The sequence below is a fragment of the Natator depressus genome, chromosome 1 (assembly GCF_965152275.1).
Source record: "Natator depressus isolate rNatDep1 chromosome 1, rNatDep2.hap1, whole genome shotgun sequence".
NCBI lineage: Eukaryota > Metazoa > Chordata > Testudines > Cheloniidae > Natator > Natator depressus.
In genome coordinates this window covers 115,327,192-115,345,363 of record NC_134234.1, presented here as the reverse complement: position 1 = coordinate 115,345,363, position 18,172 = coordinate 115,327,192, and the positions used below count along the sequence as shown (strand labels likewise).

The window sequence follows — 18,172 nt, the reverse complement described above, 5'->3', positions numbered from 1 at the left end:
GTATATTTGGGATGTTCTATGATATTCCAAAACTCCTCACTATACCTGAAGACCTACACCTGCAATGCAGGGCACTAGAGACAGTGTTGACACAATGACATGCGCGATATTTATGCGAGTGATTTAGGTGATGAACTGAAAGCCCTTTCAAGTTACATTTCAGCAGGATCATCTCCAAAGGCTGTTCTGGAACATATGCGCACAAATAAGACGACCACCCACTTTCCAAAAGCTTTTGTTGCTCTGCGCGTACTTCTAACACTTCCTGTAACAGTTGCCAGTGGAGAACACAGTTTCTCCAAGCTGAAGTTAATAAAAAACACATCTATGCTCCACAATGACACAGGAGAGGCTGGTCGGCCTTGTAACCGTCTCAATAGAGCATGAGCTGGCCCAGACTGTGGACCTTCAGGAAGCAGTTCAAATCTTTGCAGCCAAGAAGGCACGGAAAGCAGCACTTTGATTATTCAAACAGATAAAAATGCCAGTGTTTACTATGCAGACAAGAAAATTTACATTTGCTGTTCAGGCATTTGAAAGTTAAATGTTACTTAAAATTTTTGAATAAGGCATTTTAAGTTATTAGTTCTCCTTTATTGGGGTAGGTAGCAGAGCAGTACCATGAGAAGAGTAGAACAGGAAGAAAGCAGAATTGAGACCTTTCAAAGTTTTGGCCCAAGCAATGGGGGATGGGGGCGTCATTTGAGTTTCCCGCCTCAGGTGCCAAAGTGTTGTGGGCTGGCCCTGATGGCAGCTATATGATGGTCAATTACAGCTAATTTCACAAAATTGCCACCATTGGTTGCAACTGCAAAATTCCCACCTTCCTCAAAGCACAACCAGAAACTAGGCCTTATCTTGTTTTGCATCCAACCTGAATCTAAAGTCATGGGGATAGGTTTGGGTTCAGGCATTTGAATCTGAAAACTGCCAAAATTCAAATGTGTTAAAAATCCAAAGTGGCTCACCTCTAGGAAATGACCAGTTGTTGAGATCAACTGTTGTCTGTATGTAGTGATCAAAAGTATATCACAGGTAAAAAATGGCAAGTTAGAAAAGGAAAAAGTCAGCCATAAAAATAATGCAACGTTTATAGAAAAAGCCACATTTTAAAAAAAGTAACCATTTAAATAGTCTAGTTTAATAAATGAATAAGACACATTTAGCCTAGCCCCCTGTCTAGGGACTTAAAAATGCACACATTAGAGTTCTAAATTGGGGAGATGGGCCAGTGACTTGTGGCTTCATCCAGTGACCATTTAAATTGCTAATGTTTTTTTTTGAAGTGCTGCTTTTAAACTCTCTGCGGACCACTGACAAGTGGTTCTCACATCACCAATGGTCCATGAAACATAGTTTGACAACTGAAGTCTTATACAGTACAATCCCCTCATGGCTGATTCCACAAAGAGTAGCTGCTTCTCTACCCCCATTTTTGTCCAGGCCTGCCCTCCCTAGACCTATGGAACCAGAAGCCTGTGGTGCATCTGCAGAGGGATTTTATATCACAGAATTGGGAAAAGGGTTGGGGAAAGCATTGAGAAGAATGGTATCATGTAGAAATCACTTCATCCTGCTACTTTCCCTACTCCAGATCAACCTAATCTGGCTCTCCGCTGCATGCAGATGTAGATGGAACATCAGGCCTTAAATCAGGGGAAGGCAAACTATGGCCCACGGGCTGGATCCAGCCTGTTAGGGCTTTTAATCTGGCCCGTGGCGTTGCCACCCCCATGGTGCAGCAGAGCTAAGGCAGACTCCCTGCCTGCCCTGGCCCTGTGCTCCCAGAAGCAGCCAGCACCACATCCCTGCGGCCCCTGGGGGAGGGAGCAGAGGGCTCTGTGCGCTTCCCTCGCCCGCAGGCACCGCCCCCCGCAGCTCCCATTTGCCGGGAACGGGGAACCACGACCAATGGAACTGCAAGGGTGGTACCGGCAGGTGAGGGCAATGCACGGCGGAGCCGCCTGTTCCACCCCACCCCCGGGAGCCACTGCAGGACATGCTGGCCACACAGAAATTTGAAGTTATATATGTTTCTGGAGATTCCATTTCCTTCTCCCACGAACAGTTCCTGTTGTAGCATTATCCTCCATCATGGCAACTATGGCATCATCTGTCTTCCCAATTTGGTGTCTGATAGGCTTTGTCGCCGCCACTCGACTTTCCCATCGTGTGGCACTCAGTGGTTTCAGTGTCAGAGAGGATGTTCCCAGATGTTGCTTCAAAATTTGTCATCGATGAATTGATGCAGAGAAAAATACATAGATGCTTTGAATTACATTAAGTAATTCAGCAGCCTCACTAGAAGCTGATGCCGGATCACTGACCACCAAGTTCAATGAATGAGAACTGCATGGGACAAAAAAAGCTCGAGGATTTAACTCTCAGATCCATGTCTGCACGCCTCTGTTCTTTCCTCTCATGTTGGCACCATTATCGTAGCCCTGACCTCTCATGTCAGCTGTCGCAATTCCCATATCTTCCAGCTTTTTAAGAAGCACATTTGTCATATCAGCTCCTGTAGTATCATCAAAGTCCATAAATTTTAGAAAATGTTCTCTGATAGTCACTGTTGCAGGAACATTTTCACTAAGTTCTGTTGCTGTTACAAAATGCACAATTAAAGTCATTTGTTCCGTATGGCTGATGTCAGGTGTGCAGCCCAGAATAACAGAGTAATATCTTGCTGACTTCAGATCTGCCACAATCTTCCGTTTGACTTTGGTTGCCAGTAATTGCATTTTGAATTGTTTTTCCAAGGTAGTGGTGTGTGTACATTTCTTGGGTGGTGACTCTTCTTAGATACTCCTGGAGTACAGCATCAAACTCAGCCATCAGCTCCACAATTTTAAGAAAGTTTCCGTTGTTTGGCACATGCAGCTGATCTGAAGTGCCATGCAGTGCTAGGTTTGGGGTAGCAAGCATTCTCACAATGGCAATGAGCCTTTTCCAGTTTTGCCAGTAAAGAGACTCTGATGCAATCTTCTCTTGATGCTGATCATCTATGGTGGCCTTTAACCTTAGTCTCATCTCAAGCTCTTTCCAGCTATGGAATGCTCTCTGGTGATTTGCTGCCTTCTCATGGCATGCCAGATTTCTAGCCAGATTTTTCCAGTCCTTTTGTTTCTGTAGAACCCAATGTGGCTGGAACATTAGACTGGAAGAGTTTGCAACAAAAACAGTATGCAGCATTCTGGGTTTTTGAGTACATAAGCCGTGGCCTCTCCACGTTGTCACCATTGGGGATTTCATGCCAGTAATGTGTTGGATGGAAACATCTATTTTCATTGTCTTTGGGGAACATGAAGTTTTTCACTTGCTGTGGCCCATGCAGTACAAGGAAGTCCCTCAGGCTACTGCTCAAGTGGGTCCAAAGTTCTGGATCATCTAGACTTAAGGAACTAAACTCAGCAGCAGCTGTTTCTTGTACCTCCACCACACTCTCTTCTCTGATCTACACTTTTCTTCAGGAATGTGCAGGGTTACCTCCATTTGAGATGGAGAGATGGATGCTGCAGTAGCTGCCAGGTCACCTGCACCCTGACTAACTGGAAGATCACCACTCAGATCCTCACTCGGGCCGGAAGGCTCACCCTGAACATTTGTGTCTATGTATCTCAGGAGAGCTCCTTTCTGTTTAGATAGAAAAGCTTCCTTTGGTTTCTTTCTTTTTCTGAATGCTGTCCCATAGGGGCATTTTCTTCTTTCACTCATGACAGCTATAGTAGCTCTCAACACTCAATTGAAGGGGACAAATAAGCGGGCTGGTAGCAGGGCCTGAGTGAGGGAAGATATCAGCATCTTAAGGGCCTAACTGGCTCCTACTACTTCAGTTGACTGCCTGTTCTCCTCAAGTGGGTTCAGGGAAGCAGAGGGAAACAGGAAGCTCCCTGAGAAGCTGGTGTAAATCAGTCCAGGCTCCTGGGGGTGCTAGAGAGGTACATAACAGGATCCTCCTCCTCTCTCTCTCTCCCTGCAGCTCCTGCTGCTTTGTTATTCCCTCTCACCTTTTCTCCTGCCTGCCTGTTCTGTCTCTTGTGCCCTCCTTCCTCCAGCACAGCACTCCACCATCTCTGTGCATCTAGAGCAGAGAGAATACATATGCACCAGCAGCAGACACAATTTTCTACACTCTGGGTCCTAAAAAGAAAAGGAGTACTTGTGGCACCTTAGAGACTAACCAATTTATTTGAGCATGAGCTTTCGTGAGCTACAGCTCACTTCATCGGATGCATACTGTGGAAATTGCAGAAGACATTATATACACAGACACCATGAAACAATACCTCCTCCCACCCCACTCTCCTGCTGGTAATAGCTTATCTACCAGCAGGAGAGTGGGGTGGGAGGAGGTATTGTTTCATGGTGTCTGTGTATATAATGTCTTCTGCAATTTCCACAGTATGCATCCGATGAAGTGAGCTGTAGCTCACGAAAGCTCATGCTCAAATAAATTGGTTAGTCTCTAAGGTGCCACAAGTACTCCTTTTCTTTTTGCGAATACAGACTAACACGGCTGTTACTCTGAAATCTGGGTCCTAGGGGCGCTCCCCCACCCCCACCCCAGTCTGGCACCTGAGGCGGCTGCCTCAGTTTGCCTCATGGTAAGGCCAGCCCTGGCCACCATACGTTGGCCTGGATTCTGCATTGAACCTGAACCCCAAGCCCTAGCCTAAACTAATCCATATCTGAACATCAGTGCTCTGGCCCAAGTCATGAATCATATAACAATTTTTTAGTTTATTCTAGACACAGCTTCTTTTTGATATTAAAGGCTGTATTCTTTCCCTAATGTAAGGGAAACTGAATGCATAATCCTTTCAGAATGTAATTAAAGGAAACCCTCCTTTAATCAAGCCATTTACCACAATTACATCACTTAATATGAGGGAAAAGAGGGACAAATAAATATAAAAGGAAGTGAAGAAAAACAAAACAAGTGGGAACAATGAAGTGAACTTTGACTATGGTTCACCCCTGATGGTCATGCCCCTTTATCCCTTTTTCCATTCTCCTCTTTGACATATGACTAAGCTCTCACAGAGGTTGACCTGGCAAATCCAGTTAGCATTTCAGATCAACCAGCTTCCATCATTTCTTTCACAAGAAGGACAGGTAGTTACAAATGACTGTAAACAATTTTTACGCTAATTCATAAAAATGGAAGAGTTATTGCCTTAGGCACGTGCTTTCAGCTTCAGTTGAGTGAGATCACTGTATCCATCATGACATCCAGCTTGCTATGAAGCTGCAGATCTATAGAATCAGTTATACTAGCTCTGTTGTACAGAAGTGAAACATGAGCACAAGAACACAGGATTGATGGTTTTGATTTTTGTCGTATTTGTCAGTTGCTCCATATCAAATGGTAGGACAAGATCAGAAATGAGGATATTCATAGCTGAACCCAGCAACCACCTCTATCAGCACTGGTTTGGTTTCGGCAGCTTTCTTGGTAGGGATGTATTATTGGAATGGAAGACCAACAATTCCAATGGGTGCATATCAAGGAACACTGCTACTCAGCTACAATCACATGGGTATCAGAAACTTTGGTGGCGCTATAAGATTGTTAGTGATGAACATAAACTGAAAATCAGCCTGATCACCTTAAGCACCTAGCCAGAGATCAATCTGGGTTGTGCTCTATCTGCAAGGAGAGAGGATCCCGATCTCTCTCTGCAAGGATCCCATTGGGATTTGTCATGATGACTATGCCCTGTTACAAGATAACTGTATAAATTCTCTAGACCTGCCAGCCAAGTTTTCTGGGCTGTGACATTCCCCTTGACAAATCCTGAACTTTCTCCAATTCTATGGGACTGTCCTTTTTATCTCTTGGTTTCCTTTGGATTAAGAGTATGATGCTCCCTTCCCGTTTGCACTGGCAGAAAGTTGTTAAAGCCAGTACAACGTCAAGGTCTCAGAGACTGGAAGATGTTTGTGGTGAGCAAAGAAAGAAAAAGGTATAAAAGAAACTCTGTCCAAAAGGTCCCTTAAAAATATGGACCCTTTTTTGCCCACATCCCACACCACCCCTCAATCACTGATTTAACACTTTCCTCCAAGACCCTACTGTGTGGAAGGTGACTTTCCCTGTTAATTCTTAAAAAGAAAAGGTTGGCTTCTATTGTAAACTGAATGGCAGCTTATTGTATCTTCACAATATGTTAATGTTTTAGTTTTCAACTGGGCAAACTGCTTGTAACTATAGTAAAGAACAAAACTATCAGACACATAGATGAACATAATTTGTTGGGGAAGAGTCAACATGGTTTTTGTAAAGGGGAAATCATGCCTCACCAATCTACTAGAGTTCTTTGAGGGGGTCAACAAACATGTGGACAAGGATCCAGTGGATATAGGGTACTTAGATTTTCAGAAAATCTTTGACAAGGTCCCTCACCAAAGGCTCTTAAGCAAGGTAAGCTATCATGGGATAACAGGGAAGGTCCTCTTATGGATTGATAACTGGCTAAAAGATAGGAAACAAAGGGTAGGAATAAATACTTAGTTTTCAGAATGGAGAGAGGTAAATAGTGGTGTTCCCCAGAAGTTGTAGGGGCCCAGTCCTAGTCAACATATTCATAAATGATCTGGAAAAAGGGGTAAACAGTGAGGCTGCAAAATTTGCAGAGGATACAAAACTACTCAAGATAGTTAAGTCCCAGAAAGACTGCGAAGAGCTACAAAAGGATCGCTCAAAACTGGGTGACTGGGCAACAAAATGGCAGATGAAATTCAATGTTGATAATGCAAAGTAATGCTCATTTGGATAACATCCCAACTATATATATAAAATGATGGGGTCTAACTTAGCTGTTTCCACTCAAGAAAGAGCTCTTGGAGTCATTGTGGATAGTTCTCTGAAAACATCCACTCAGTATACAGCGGGAGTCAAAAAGGAAACAGAATGTTGGGCATCATTAAGAAACGGATGGGTAATAAGACAGAAAATATCATATTGCCTCTATATAAATCCATGGTACGCCCACATCTTGAATACTGCGTGCAGATGTGGTCACCCCATCTCAAAGATATATTGGACTTGGAAAAGGTTCAGAAAAGGGCAACAAAAATTATTAGGGGTATGGAACGGCTGCCATATGAGGAGAGATAAGACTGGGACTTTTCAGCTTGGAAAAGAGGAGACTAAGGGGGGATATGATAGGGATTTATAAAATCATGACTGGTGTGGAGAAAGTAAATAAGGAAGTGTTATTTACTCCTTTTCATAACACAAGAACTCTAGGGGCCACCAAATGAAATTAATAGGCAGCAGATTTAAAACAAACAAAAGGAAGTATTTTTTCACAGAATGCACAAGTTAGTCTGTGGAACTCCTTGCCAGAGGATGTTGTGAAGGCCAAGACTATAACAGGGTTCAAAAAAGAACTAGATAAGTTCATGGAGGATAGGTCCATCAATGGCTATTAGCCAGGATGGGCAGGGATGGCGTCCCTAGCCTCTGTTTGCCGGGACAACAGGGGATGGATCACCTGTTCTGTTCATTCCCTCTGGGGCACCTGGCATTGGCCACAGTCAACAGACAAGATACTGGGCTAGATGGACCTTTGGTCTGACCCAGTATGGCCATTCTTATGTTCTTTCTTCAAAAGATGATGCAAAGTGCAAAAATTTAAAAAACAAAACAAAACAAACTAGGAAGTTTTCTCTTTTTTTAGCTTTCATTGATTCCTTAGTATCATTGGCTACAAAATTGCCATTCCCACCTGCAGTGCTCTAGAAATAATAACATATGAAAATAAATAATTTTATAGGAAAGATAATTCCTGTGTGATTTGTACAAATTACTATAATGTTTACCTTTTCCTTCTATTTACAGAAGCTATAGAAATCAAACAATGCGTAGGCTTTCCTCTGAAGAGGTGGAGTCCATGCGGGATATGCTGACACACAGTCTGTATCAAGTACGACAAAGGGTGTGTAAGAGACTCTTGTAACAAAGCTCTGATAGCCGTGATAGCAACAACCTCCTCGCCATGATAGCAACAACCAATGGTAGCTACAAAGATAGTATTGTTCTTCTCAGCTGAACCATGAAACTGTGTTAATGGGAAATACTGAGCCAGATCCTCAGCTGGTGTCAATTGGATTTCAATGGAGGAGCTCTGATTTACATCAGCTGAGGATCTGGCCCATTGCGCTCAGATCTCACAGTACCAAAAAGTAAAAGGGAGTTCGCCTTCTAGCTTTTCACCCTGATGTCTGATCTGCAATGTAACAGGACAAGAAAATCCAGAAACTAGCTCTAGAGGTCAGGCTTCCCTATCTGTAAAGATCTCGGTGACTCAGGAATGTTCTCCTTTCTGATATTGCCCAACACCTAGTTTATCTAGTTTAACTTTCCAAGCCCTCTCTCTCTCCAGTCACACACAAGCTGTGACCTGTGACTGCAACAGCAGACCTGTCAAGTATTTTCATGGCAACTGAGGAGATGGAGCTGATATGGAATTTAGGAGTAATGGTATTTACCTGAACATGGCAGCAGTTACATTTTTTTTTTTTAAGCAAACCATCTGCAGAGTAGGTTTAAAACTGATATTATTCTAATCTCAATGGCCCTACCCTGTGAAGGAGCAGCAGGTCCATTAGGGGCCAGCGCTGTTGTGGAGGCAGAGGACCTACGTAGATTTGCCAGATTTGGGAGGTAGGTCTCATGGCTTGTTCTGTGTGGGAGACAAAGATCCCTCAAGATAGGAAGATAGGGGAAGAACTCCCTCCCACCCAGAGCCTCGTCTTGTAAGCTTTTCTGAGAGCTGGGCCTCAGCAAGGATTTATTTTGAAAAAAATGGACGTGACTTTGGTATCCTGTAAAAATACAGTGTGATGCTGGTCAAAGGTGCAACATCAGTGTAACCCAGTCCAATGCATCACTAACCAACCACGCATAATGCTGAGCACTGTCATGCTCTCCTATGGCAAAGTGTGCTAGCAGGTACACTTGGGTAACCCTGAAATTATGTTGATCAACTGTTCTGACTAATGTAACATATGAAGAATAATCATTTTATAACAGGTCATTGTTCATGTTATATTCTTCTTTAAAATTGTCTGAATTGTAGCCAATTGTCTTTATGAAAGGTATTTCTTATCTTACTAGCAAGTTCCATATGCATCTGTCCTGTACATTACTGAGGTGAACCCTGTGTCTGCAAAATCAGTTACCTTAAGATCTACTAGTGCTGCACTCTAGCATGCTATGTGGTATTTGAAACCGTATCTTCTTTTGGAAATGAAGGATTTTAATAACACTACTACCCACTTATCTTGAACTTTGAGGGCCTAACTATGCTCTGGAATGTCACTGGAATTGCATCAGTGTGAACCCAGTATAAGTGGGATTGAGATCAGGTCCTAAATCTTCAAATTGCTGTACAAAAATCAGTGAATTTTCCCTCACGACACCCCTATAAGGTAGATAACTATTACTCTCATTTCACAGGTTGAGGGCCTGATTCTCTACAGCCTTGCACCATTTGCAGCCATATTCACCAGTGCACAGTGATTGTAAATTTCTGTCAAGTTAAAATGGAAGGGCCTGATTCTCATTTACACTAAAGCCACTTTATACCACTCTGGCAGTGTTAAAGAGTCTTAAAGTGAGTATACATTAAACGAATGCCCATTTTAAGGCTCTTTTACAATGTCAGCATGGCGTAAAGCAGCTTCGGTGTAGCTGAGAATTAGGCCCAAAGAGTTTAACATCCACCCTACACTCACTTTGGATAGGTGTAAATGGTTACCCAAGATAATAGAGAATCAGGCCCAGTGACTAAACTTTTACCAGACACTGCTGAAGGTAATGTTGCATTGTCGCATTATAGCTTCTACCAGTGTGGTAGAATCCACCCTTGTATTGCACGGATAGAACTAATCTGGCAGAGGATGTATGCTGCTCAGAGATGGGGAATCGCTGCTGGCTAAATGGAAACTTTTGTCGGTAGGACACAAAATGCCAGGATGTGCTGCCTTTCTAGTGTAGACCAGGCCTAAGAAACAGAGGGGTCAGTCCTTTGTTCTGACTGAGATCTATCTGGTACAGGAACGGAGTGGGAAGCAAAGGTCCCCACCTTTGGACTTCCTTAATTCCTAAGGGTCCTCCAGTTTATGCAATCCTTTCCTCCTGGGCCCAGCCACAGCTCTGTAGGATGTGACATGTGGGTAAGGATCATGTAGAGCTGGCTTTGCTGGCTGTTCACCACCAGGGAATTCACCGCTGCACAGGTAGGGAGGGACTGGAGTGCTACAAGGGGGCCATACTGAAGGCCAGGATCTGTCCCAGAGAAGTTGTGCAAGATCTCACAGCGAGTCTGTGGCAGAGCCAAGAATAGGACACGAGAAGTTCCTTGCTCCCAGTCGCATGCTTGACTGGACTGCGCTGCTTGAGCCAATGCGGCAAGTGTGCATAGGGAAGAGTCAAATACATGTATTTTCTATTTCAGACCCTGTCGTATAACAGACACAACCTGCCAACAGAAACAAGCGAGAAACAAGCCAAAGAAATTCTCATCCGGCGCCAGAACAGCCTGAGGCAGAGTGTGAGGAAAGGAAACAGCTTTTCTTGTGGGAAACCGGTAATTGTTATGCAAGCTACAATTTGTGTGATCAGGGCATAAAGATACCTGTCTGCCTCTGGACGTACAAAACCCAGCCAATTTTAACTTGCTTTTGCAATAATTGGAATGAATATTTCCCAGAGAGCATCAGAAGAGGAAAGCACCTGGAAACAACGGGCTATCTTCAACAATAATGTCAGTGACATGTCACCTGTATGCTAGTCAGAACACAGTGTAATTGGTTGTAAGAGGTAAAGCACTGTAACTTGCACTAACTTTGCCATTCACTGTGGGTACAAAACAAGTGAAACACACACCTCGGGTCTAAGGCAAAGCCCTTTTAAGTCAATGGGAGTCTTTCCATTGACTTCAGCTGGCTTTGTATCATACCCCAAGGGTCAGATTTTGATCCTGTTTGCACTGGTGTAAACCCAGTGTAAATGGATGCAGAATCAGGCTCTGAGGGTGTGGAAGGTGTAAGTGTAAATCCACTTACACTGGTTTCACACTGTTGTAGCACACCTGTGTAGGTGTAGCACAAAATGCAGCAAAGCCCAAATAACCACTACCCTTTATTTCCATCCTGCTGCTAGTTGCTATTCTTGTAACAACCCAGATTTCCAGTCCCTTGGTGTGTAAATTACATTGGTTTGGCCCATCATTGAATGCCAAAACAGTGCCTCTATTATTATACTGCCTTTTCATTGAATTAAATCCAGAGTCTTCCTTGGGAACTTGCCCCCATTTATCTCAGACTGAATTTGGCCCATATAGTTTAAAGAGTGGAAAGGCACAGCTTGGAATGTCCTGCATGCTGAACTGGTTCTGCTTCTGAATCCAGGCTGGCACAATTAAATATACTGTATGCTTTTCTGTCTTTGTTCACAGGCTAGCACCCAAAATTTGCGTTTCCTCTCTTTACAATATGGTACTCATCATACAGCTAGACGAAAAGCAAGGCATGATGCTTCTACAGGTAACAAACACGCTTGACTCTGCATACCTCTCCAAAAGGATACAGTGGAAAACAGAGAATTTGTTCCATGAATTTTACAACAATATCCCCTAAGAAATCCAAAGTTTCTTTAAATGAGTCACATCCCCTTCACCTATCGTCTCTCCATGGTGTTTACATGACACCAACTGTGGTCATCTGTTCAGGACACCCAGAACCAATAAGCCACTGTGTTACCCCTTCGCCTCAGCCAGGGCGAACTTTGCTGGAGTTTAGATTGTGGGTCAGGTTCCTGCCACACCAGTCTATCCAGCAAACGCCTCAAGATTCTGCTAGTCTGATCCTTGCCTTGCAAGGTAACAATCAGTGAATCCCAGTTCTCAAGTTCTCTGTCATGGGACTAGCCTGCTGGTTCGCTCTTTACTTCAATATAACAGCACTGAGATGGTTTATAATAAAACTAAGAATAAGTTTATTAATAAGCAACAAAGAGTTAAATAATACTAAGCAGGAGAAAGAGACAGGTGAGGTGACAAACAAAACATAACACACTTTCTAGTGACTAAAACTGAATTTTAGCAAGTTACAATTTTTGCCTAAACAATTTTCTCACTTACATCAAGTTACCAACATCTATAGCCCTCCAGGCCAGAGGATCCAACCTTCAGAAACGTAGAGGGCACCGTTCCCTGTTTTCCCTAAATGATGGAAAACTAGAATGTCTTTTGGCTCCCCTTATATTTCCCAGAGTCCATTGTAGTTGCCTCAAGAGCCAGGAAGACACCTGGGGGTTCAGACACAATCTGCCCCAAAGTGTCTATTGTCTCTTCCCTCATCTCCACTGTGATATACATTTTTCTTCTTCTTCTTGGTATGACAGTAGGAGATCAGGCCCTCTTGTAGCATGTATTCTACATACACAGAGTAAGATGCAGTTCTACTCTGAACAGCTTACAATTTAAGTAGATAAGACAGACACTGGGTGGGAGGAGAAACAGAGGTCAAGAGCAGTGATGTGACTTGTCAAGGTCACACAGCCGGCCAGTGTTGGAGCTAGGCATGGAACCTAGGTCTATTAACTCTCTGTCCATTATCCTACCTGTTAGATCATGCGCCACTAGACACATTTCTGCTTTTTGTTTACATATGGACTCCTGAAACACACTTTTGTTGAAAACGGCTATTCATTTTTGCCAGAATTAAAAATCTGGCAGTGAATGACACTATTTTTTAAATCACCTTTGTAGGAAAAATAGTGAAAAGCCAAATGTTGCTTGTTTCCTGCATGTGCAAAATGATTTACTCTGTTCCATATTTTTTCCTATTGAAACAAAAGAAGGTGTTTGTGATCTGTGTAAGCAAACTACCCACTTCAGGTTGTGCATACATTGGGTGCATAACACAGTAAGGAGCCCTTGATAAGATCCCAGCCAAAACCTTCGAAGTTATTTATTTCCAAAGAGATTTCTGAACTACAGTTATAAAACAGGAGGTAACTAACAGGATTTATGGGTCAAGGCAGTGATGAGCTGCCAAAAGCTGAAGAACCGGTTCCTTCAGTCGCTCCGGGTCTTCGGTGACACTTCGGTGGCACGTCCTTCAGTTGCTCTGAGTCTTCAGCGGCACTGAAGGACCGCCAAAGACCCGGAGCGAGTGAGGGACCCGCCGCCGAAGTCTAAACCGGTTCTAAACCGGCTTCAAAATTTAACAACCGGTTTGCACGAACCAGCTCCAGCTCACCACTGGGTCAAGGGATATCAGCCCTATTAAAAAGCTGTTAAATATTTCAGCACAACAGTCTATGATATGAAGATCTATTGCAATCCCTTTCTTAGGGCCTAACCTTTCCTTATTGCAGCCATTAGCAAATCTCCTATTATTTCATTGGAGAATTTGGAACATACCCCAGGAATGGTGCAAAGCAGCTGAGGCTGGGCTGAGAATCTAGCTCAGGGCATATAGTTTTAAAGATACAATCAGTGAATCTATGCAGGGAGTTTACAATAATCAGAAGCTTGTGCTACCCACTGGTAATAATTAGGGAAGGCAAAACAAACTTCAGCAGAACACAGTGAGATGCAAAGAAAATTAGTCACTTTGACAGAGCCCATGGGACTAGGCATCTAACTACATGTGAGGATCTGGGGCTTTGGTTGCTTGAGTATCCCAAACAGCATGGTAACACGAATTAACCAAATTTCAAAATAGTGGTCATTTTTCTCCTGTTTCACACAAGTAAATATTTCTATGACCAATATGTCTGACGCTTTGTAGCACTGATTACCCCATCTGGCTAGATATAGATATAAGCCACCTTATTATGTCCAGTCCTCTTTCAGAGTTGAAATTTTTTTCTTCATATTGTCCATTTTCTCTGAGACAACTATGTGTGTGTTTAATTGCAATAGGATATAATCTGTTTTATAACCCTTCATGTATTTTTGCTTATTTGGAGGTTCCTGTATTTTTTATGAGTAATTATGTAATAGTATGGGTAATTTATTTTACACCTTCAGATGGTCTGTAATTAATGAAAGAGCAAAGATTTTCTTAGTTAAGTAAATAGGACAAGAGGGCTAGTTCACCTTGTTGTAGGCAAAAGTTTTGCACCAGAGACCATGGAAGTGCCTTGGGTGCCAAAGGGTGTGTTTCTAATACGGTTACGGAACTTTGACTTCAGAGAAATCTCTTCCTCTGACACACCCAGGTTAATCAAAGAGCCCTGAAGCCAAACCTTCAGGTGCAACTGGTTATTTTGGTCTTGTTAATTGCAGGTGACCTGTAATGTTCCAGTTGGAAACCTTTCATCAATCACATTCAGGTCTAGGTTGTGTTTTTTGTAATGTTTCAGAATTATGGGTTTGGTTATCTGCTTGAATAACTTGCAGAACATTAAAACTTACAAGAATGAGTTTCCTGCATGGGATAATATGACCATAGCAGCATTGAGAGCTATTAACATGGAGCAGAGTACGCTCATTTATTAAGGTTAGAACAAAGCCCAATACAGGATGCACTATATGCCAAAAATCCATTGTCTCTCCACTACTTAAGAAATATAGGTTATTTTAATTGTCCCTCATAATAACATGTACATTATTTTACAGTAATTACCCCAGGCACTACAGCTCCAGTGTAACATCTATGACCTCAGAATAATACTCTATTATATTAAGTATTTTCTTTTAATAGTTGTTAATAAAATACTCTCTCTTTTTTTTCTAATAATACCAATCCCTTTTGTGTTAATGTCCAGGTGATTACAGCAGTGATTCTGATTCAATGGTCTCCATCATGTTCAGTCCACAGCTCCGAGCAGGCTCACTTGGAGCAAACCGTCGTCAGCAGGAGATGGAGCTGACGGAGCGGTTAGATAGAAGAGAGAAACTGTCAGATTTTGCAGGTCAGAGGGGAACCCCAAGCAAGCAGGATCACACAGCTAGAATAAGAAGACCGGCTTTAATGCCAAAGCCCCAGTTTGACGCAGTGTTTGAAGAAGAAATACAGGGATATGAATCAGAAGAGGAGGAAGGAGCAGTCGCCGCATCAAGGCCATCAGTTAAATGGGCAGCAGAGAAAAGAAATGTAAGACATTTCCACAAAGCCCCAAACCCCTCATTCTGGAGAAAATAGCAAAGTTCTTATATGAACCATAATTACAATGTTTATCTTGGGACCTTTGAACTAATTCTGATGCCAGTTCTAAGCACAGTGTGAAGGTTTTTAGAAGTTCTGCGTAGAATCAGTACTTGAACACTCAGATTGAAGGTTGTTTGCCTGAAGCCACTGAATGGCACAATAGTAAATGTCTACAGTATCTGCTGGAAGAGAGTTGTACGTTAACTTAACTTACCATCAGTGAAATGTGTGTGAATATTTATAGTATCTCATAATTCTATATTCTGTACTATGGCTATGATCCATCAAAGCACTTAAGCATGTGCTTAAATTGAGCTCATGAGTAATCCCTCACAAGCTCCCTCACATGCTTAAAGTTAAGCAAATGGTGACATTCTTTTCTGGATGAGGGTGTGTGTGTGTGTATGTGTATGTGTGTATATATATATATATATAAAAATCAGTGTGCTACATCTCTTACAATGTACTTCTGATTTGTTCCAACAAACATCTGATCCATAAAATTTGGCAAGCACCACTGGGGGAAAAAAACACTTCTTTCTGTTCACAATTCAAAAGAGTATTCAGAAGTTTAGAATGAAGCATATCATCTATGTTAAATGCATACAAAGATTTGATGAAACTTAAGTCCTATTTATATTTTTCCATTATATGCATAGAAAGTATTAATCTTCCTTAATATTACAGAGGCACTGGCACAATTATTATCAGAAGAATGGATCTTGTCTTTTGTACTGGCACTGAATAAACAATGAATGAAATTTCTAAAAAGCCAAAAACAAAATCCCACTTTGTTGTATGAAACAAAAAGACAATTGTATATAATAACTTGGGATAGATTTAAACCAAATCCCTAGATCAGATAATCCCTTAACTTTGGAAAAGTTTGAGTCCAGGTCCAAACGTTATAGCTGCCCCATCTTTTTCGTAGCTTGAACTAAAATCCTAGATTCAAATAAGCCAAACTTTGGGAAAGTCCAGATCTGAACATGGTGGCTCACGTCCATCTCTAATAACAACAGGACACTTTGTTGAATATCTAATGAGTTCTACTGGCTTTTTTAGTCAAAGTCTCCACCATGCCAATCAGAGCAGAGCAGGAAAATATTTGGAAATTCACCACATCCAGCAGTGCAGAGGTATACCCCGAATCTGATCTGCTCTCACTTGCCCATGACATTGGAAAACTATAGGGTGTATTTGAGACCCTGTTGATATTTGTATTGACTTGGGGAAAAAACAAAACAAATTAAATTGGTGTGTTATCCAGTTGTAATCAAATTATTTTAAAAGGTCGCTTTACACATCCACCTGGTATTTTCTTAACGTGCAGTGCAAACTATCTAATTACCATTTCATACCTCTTTTAGGGTGAAATCCACCCTATCTCACAGAGCCCACATAAGGTCCCTACAGCAATGGAACTATTGCAGTTTCATAGAGCAGCATAGATACATAGAAACCATCTGCAGAGAGTGGGGGACTATGCACTCCATGCACTCCAGGGTCAGGTAGGAGGATGGAACAAGACGACCAGCTGAGTGGTTAGATGTTGCAAGTTGGAGCGACTCCTCAGGGACCGAGACCAAGGTGGTGGAGAAAAAGTTGGGGAGGGGTTGAGAGGACGGTGAGGGGGAGGGTGGATAGTGAAAACAGAGTGAAATCTCTGTACTGCATCATTGTTCTCCTCAGAGAAGTCTGTGAGATTCTGGATGAAGAGAGAATCAAGGAAGAGAATTTGAGAAGAGATTCAGTATAAAGAAGAACCATTATGAATTGTTCATGCAGCACATTTCCTCTTTCACAAGACTTCATGGTGGGCTTTCTGTGGGGATGGCTATACCAAGTCATCTCAAGGAGAGGCATGGGGTAGCTACTGTTGCATGTCAAGCAACTGGCCACTGGTGCCATGGGAGTTACCTGGGAAAAAGGGATCCATCAGAATTGGGGGTAGGCTCAGGTGAGAATTTTTAAAAGTGTGTGCTTAAAATGTACTCTTTAATTCTTTAAACAACCTTGGATGGGTGGAGAGTGTTTAAAGACCATTCAAACGTGAGCAAGGAGCAAGCATATTTTAAAATTTCATGTAAGCGGCTATTTATTTTATCTGATTTTTTTTGCAAGTCTTTTAAAGATACAAATAAAATCAATGGGGAGACTGAGACAAGTCTCATCCTATTTGTTTGTTTATTTCTATGCTTTTATTTTTTCAGAAATCAATGGGCCAGATCCTCAGCTGTTGTAAATCAGCACAGAGTGATTGAAGTCAATGGAGTTACATCTATTTGCACCAGCTGAGGATCTGGCCCTAAACCTGCAAAGGGTATTTTTAGTTTGCTTTTCTAGCAATTAGAAAGTAGCACTGGAGGAAATTTTTCTTCTACACCATTAGTTGCTGTTAATGGTTTAGTTGGCCATTAACCAAGAAGCAATACTGCAGATGTCCACATAAAATGTTTGCCAATGACTATAATGTTACATTATTATTTTTTATCATGGGCATAAGTAATGCACTATGTACTTAGGGAAAGTCAAACCATACTGAAAGAGGATCAGCTGTTAGGGTTGAAATGACAGTAACAGTGGCTTTGAGGATATTTTCAGGAACTCCTTCCATGCATAAGAGGTAAAAAGGGAGAAAAGAACAAAGGTGTTTGTCAGAAAATTTTACAAACGGGCAGCTAAGACAGGCGTCACTTGTATTACAAATGTGGGAACTGATGTTTTGATGCTACATAAGAAATTATAGGTAGGGCAGGGGTAGGCTGTGAAAGGCCTTATAAGTGAGGACAAGTAGTTTGTGTTTAATGCAGTGGAGAAGGAGGAGCCAGTAGAGGGATGCAAAGAGAGAACTGATGTGGCTGAAGCAACAAGATAGAAGAATAGCAGTGCTTAATTTGTGCCAGGGCTTGCCAGGGCTGAGCCCCGGCACCTCTAGGCTTGCTGAATCAGGGCTGGTCTACACTACGTGGTTAGATCGACATTTCCTGCATTAGGT

At 42.2% G+C, this 18,172-nt stretch overlaps 1 protein-coding gene across 1 annotated transcript in view; it reads left to right on the top strand.

Moving 5' to 3' along the window:
- SLC9A4 (solute carrier family 9 member A4) overlaps positions 1-15,762 on the top strand; it is a 56,676-nt gene extending 40,914 nt beyond the window's left edge. The window contains exons 9-12 of the mRNA XM_074945123.1: positions 7,847-7,943; positions 10,467-10,598; positions 11,469-11,556; positions 14,792-15,762. Coding sequence (XP_074801224.1) covers positions 7,847-7,943; positions 10,467-10,598; positions 11,469-11,556; positions 14,792-15,168 — 694 coding nt within the window. The 3' untranslated portion in view covers positions 15,169-15,762. The remainder of the gene's footprint in view (positions 1-7,846; positions 7,944-10,466; positions 10,599-11,468; positions 11,557-14,791) is intronic.
- The last annotated feature ends 2,410 nt before the right edge of the window (positions 15,763-18,172 follow it).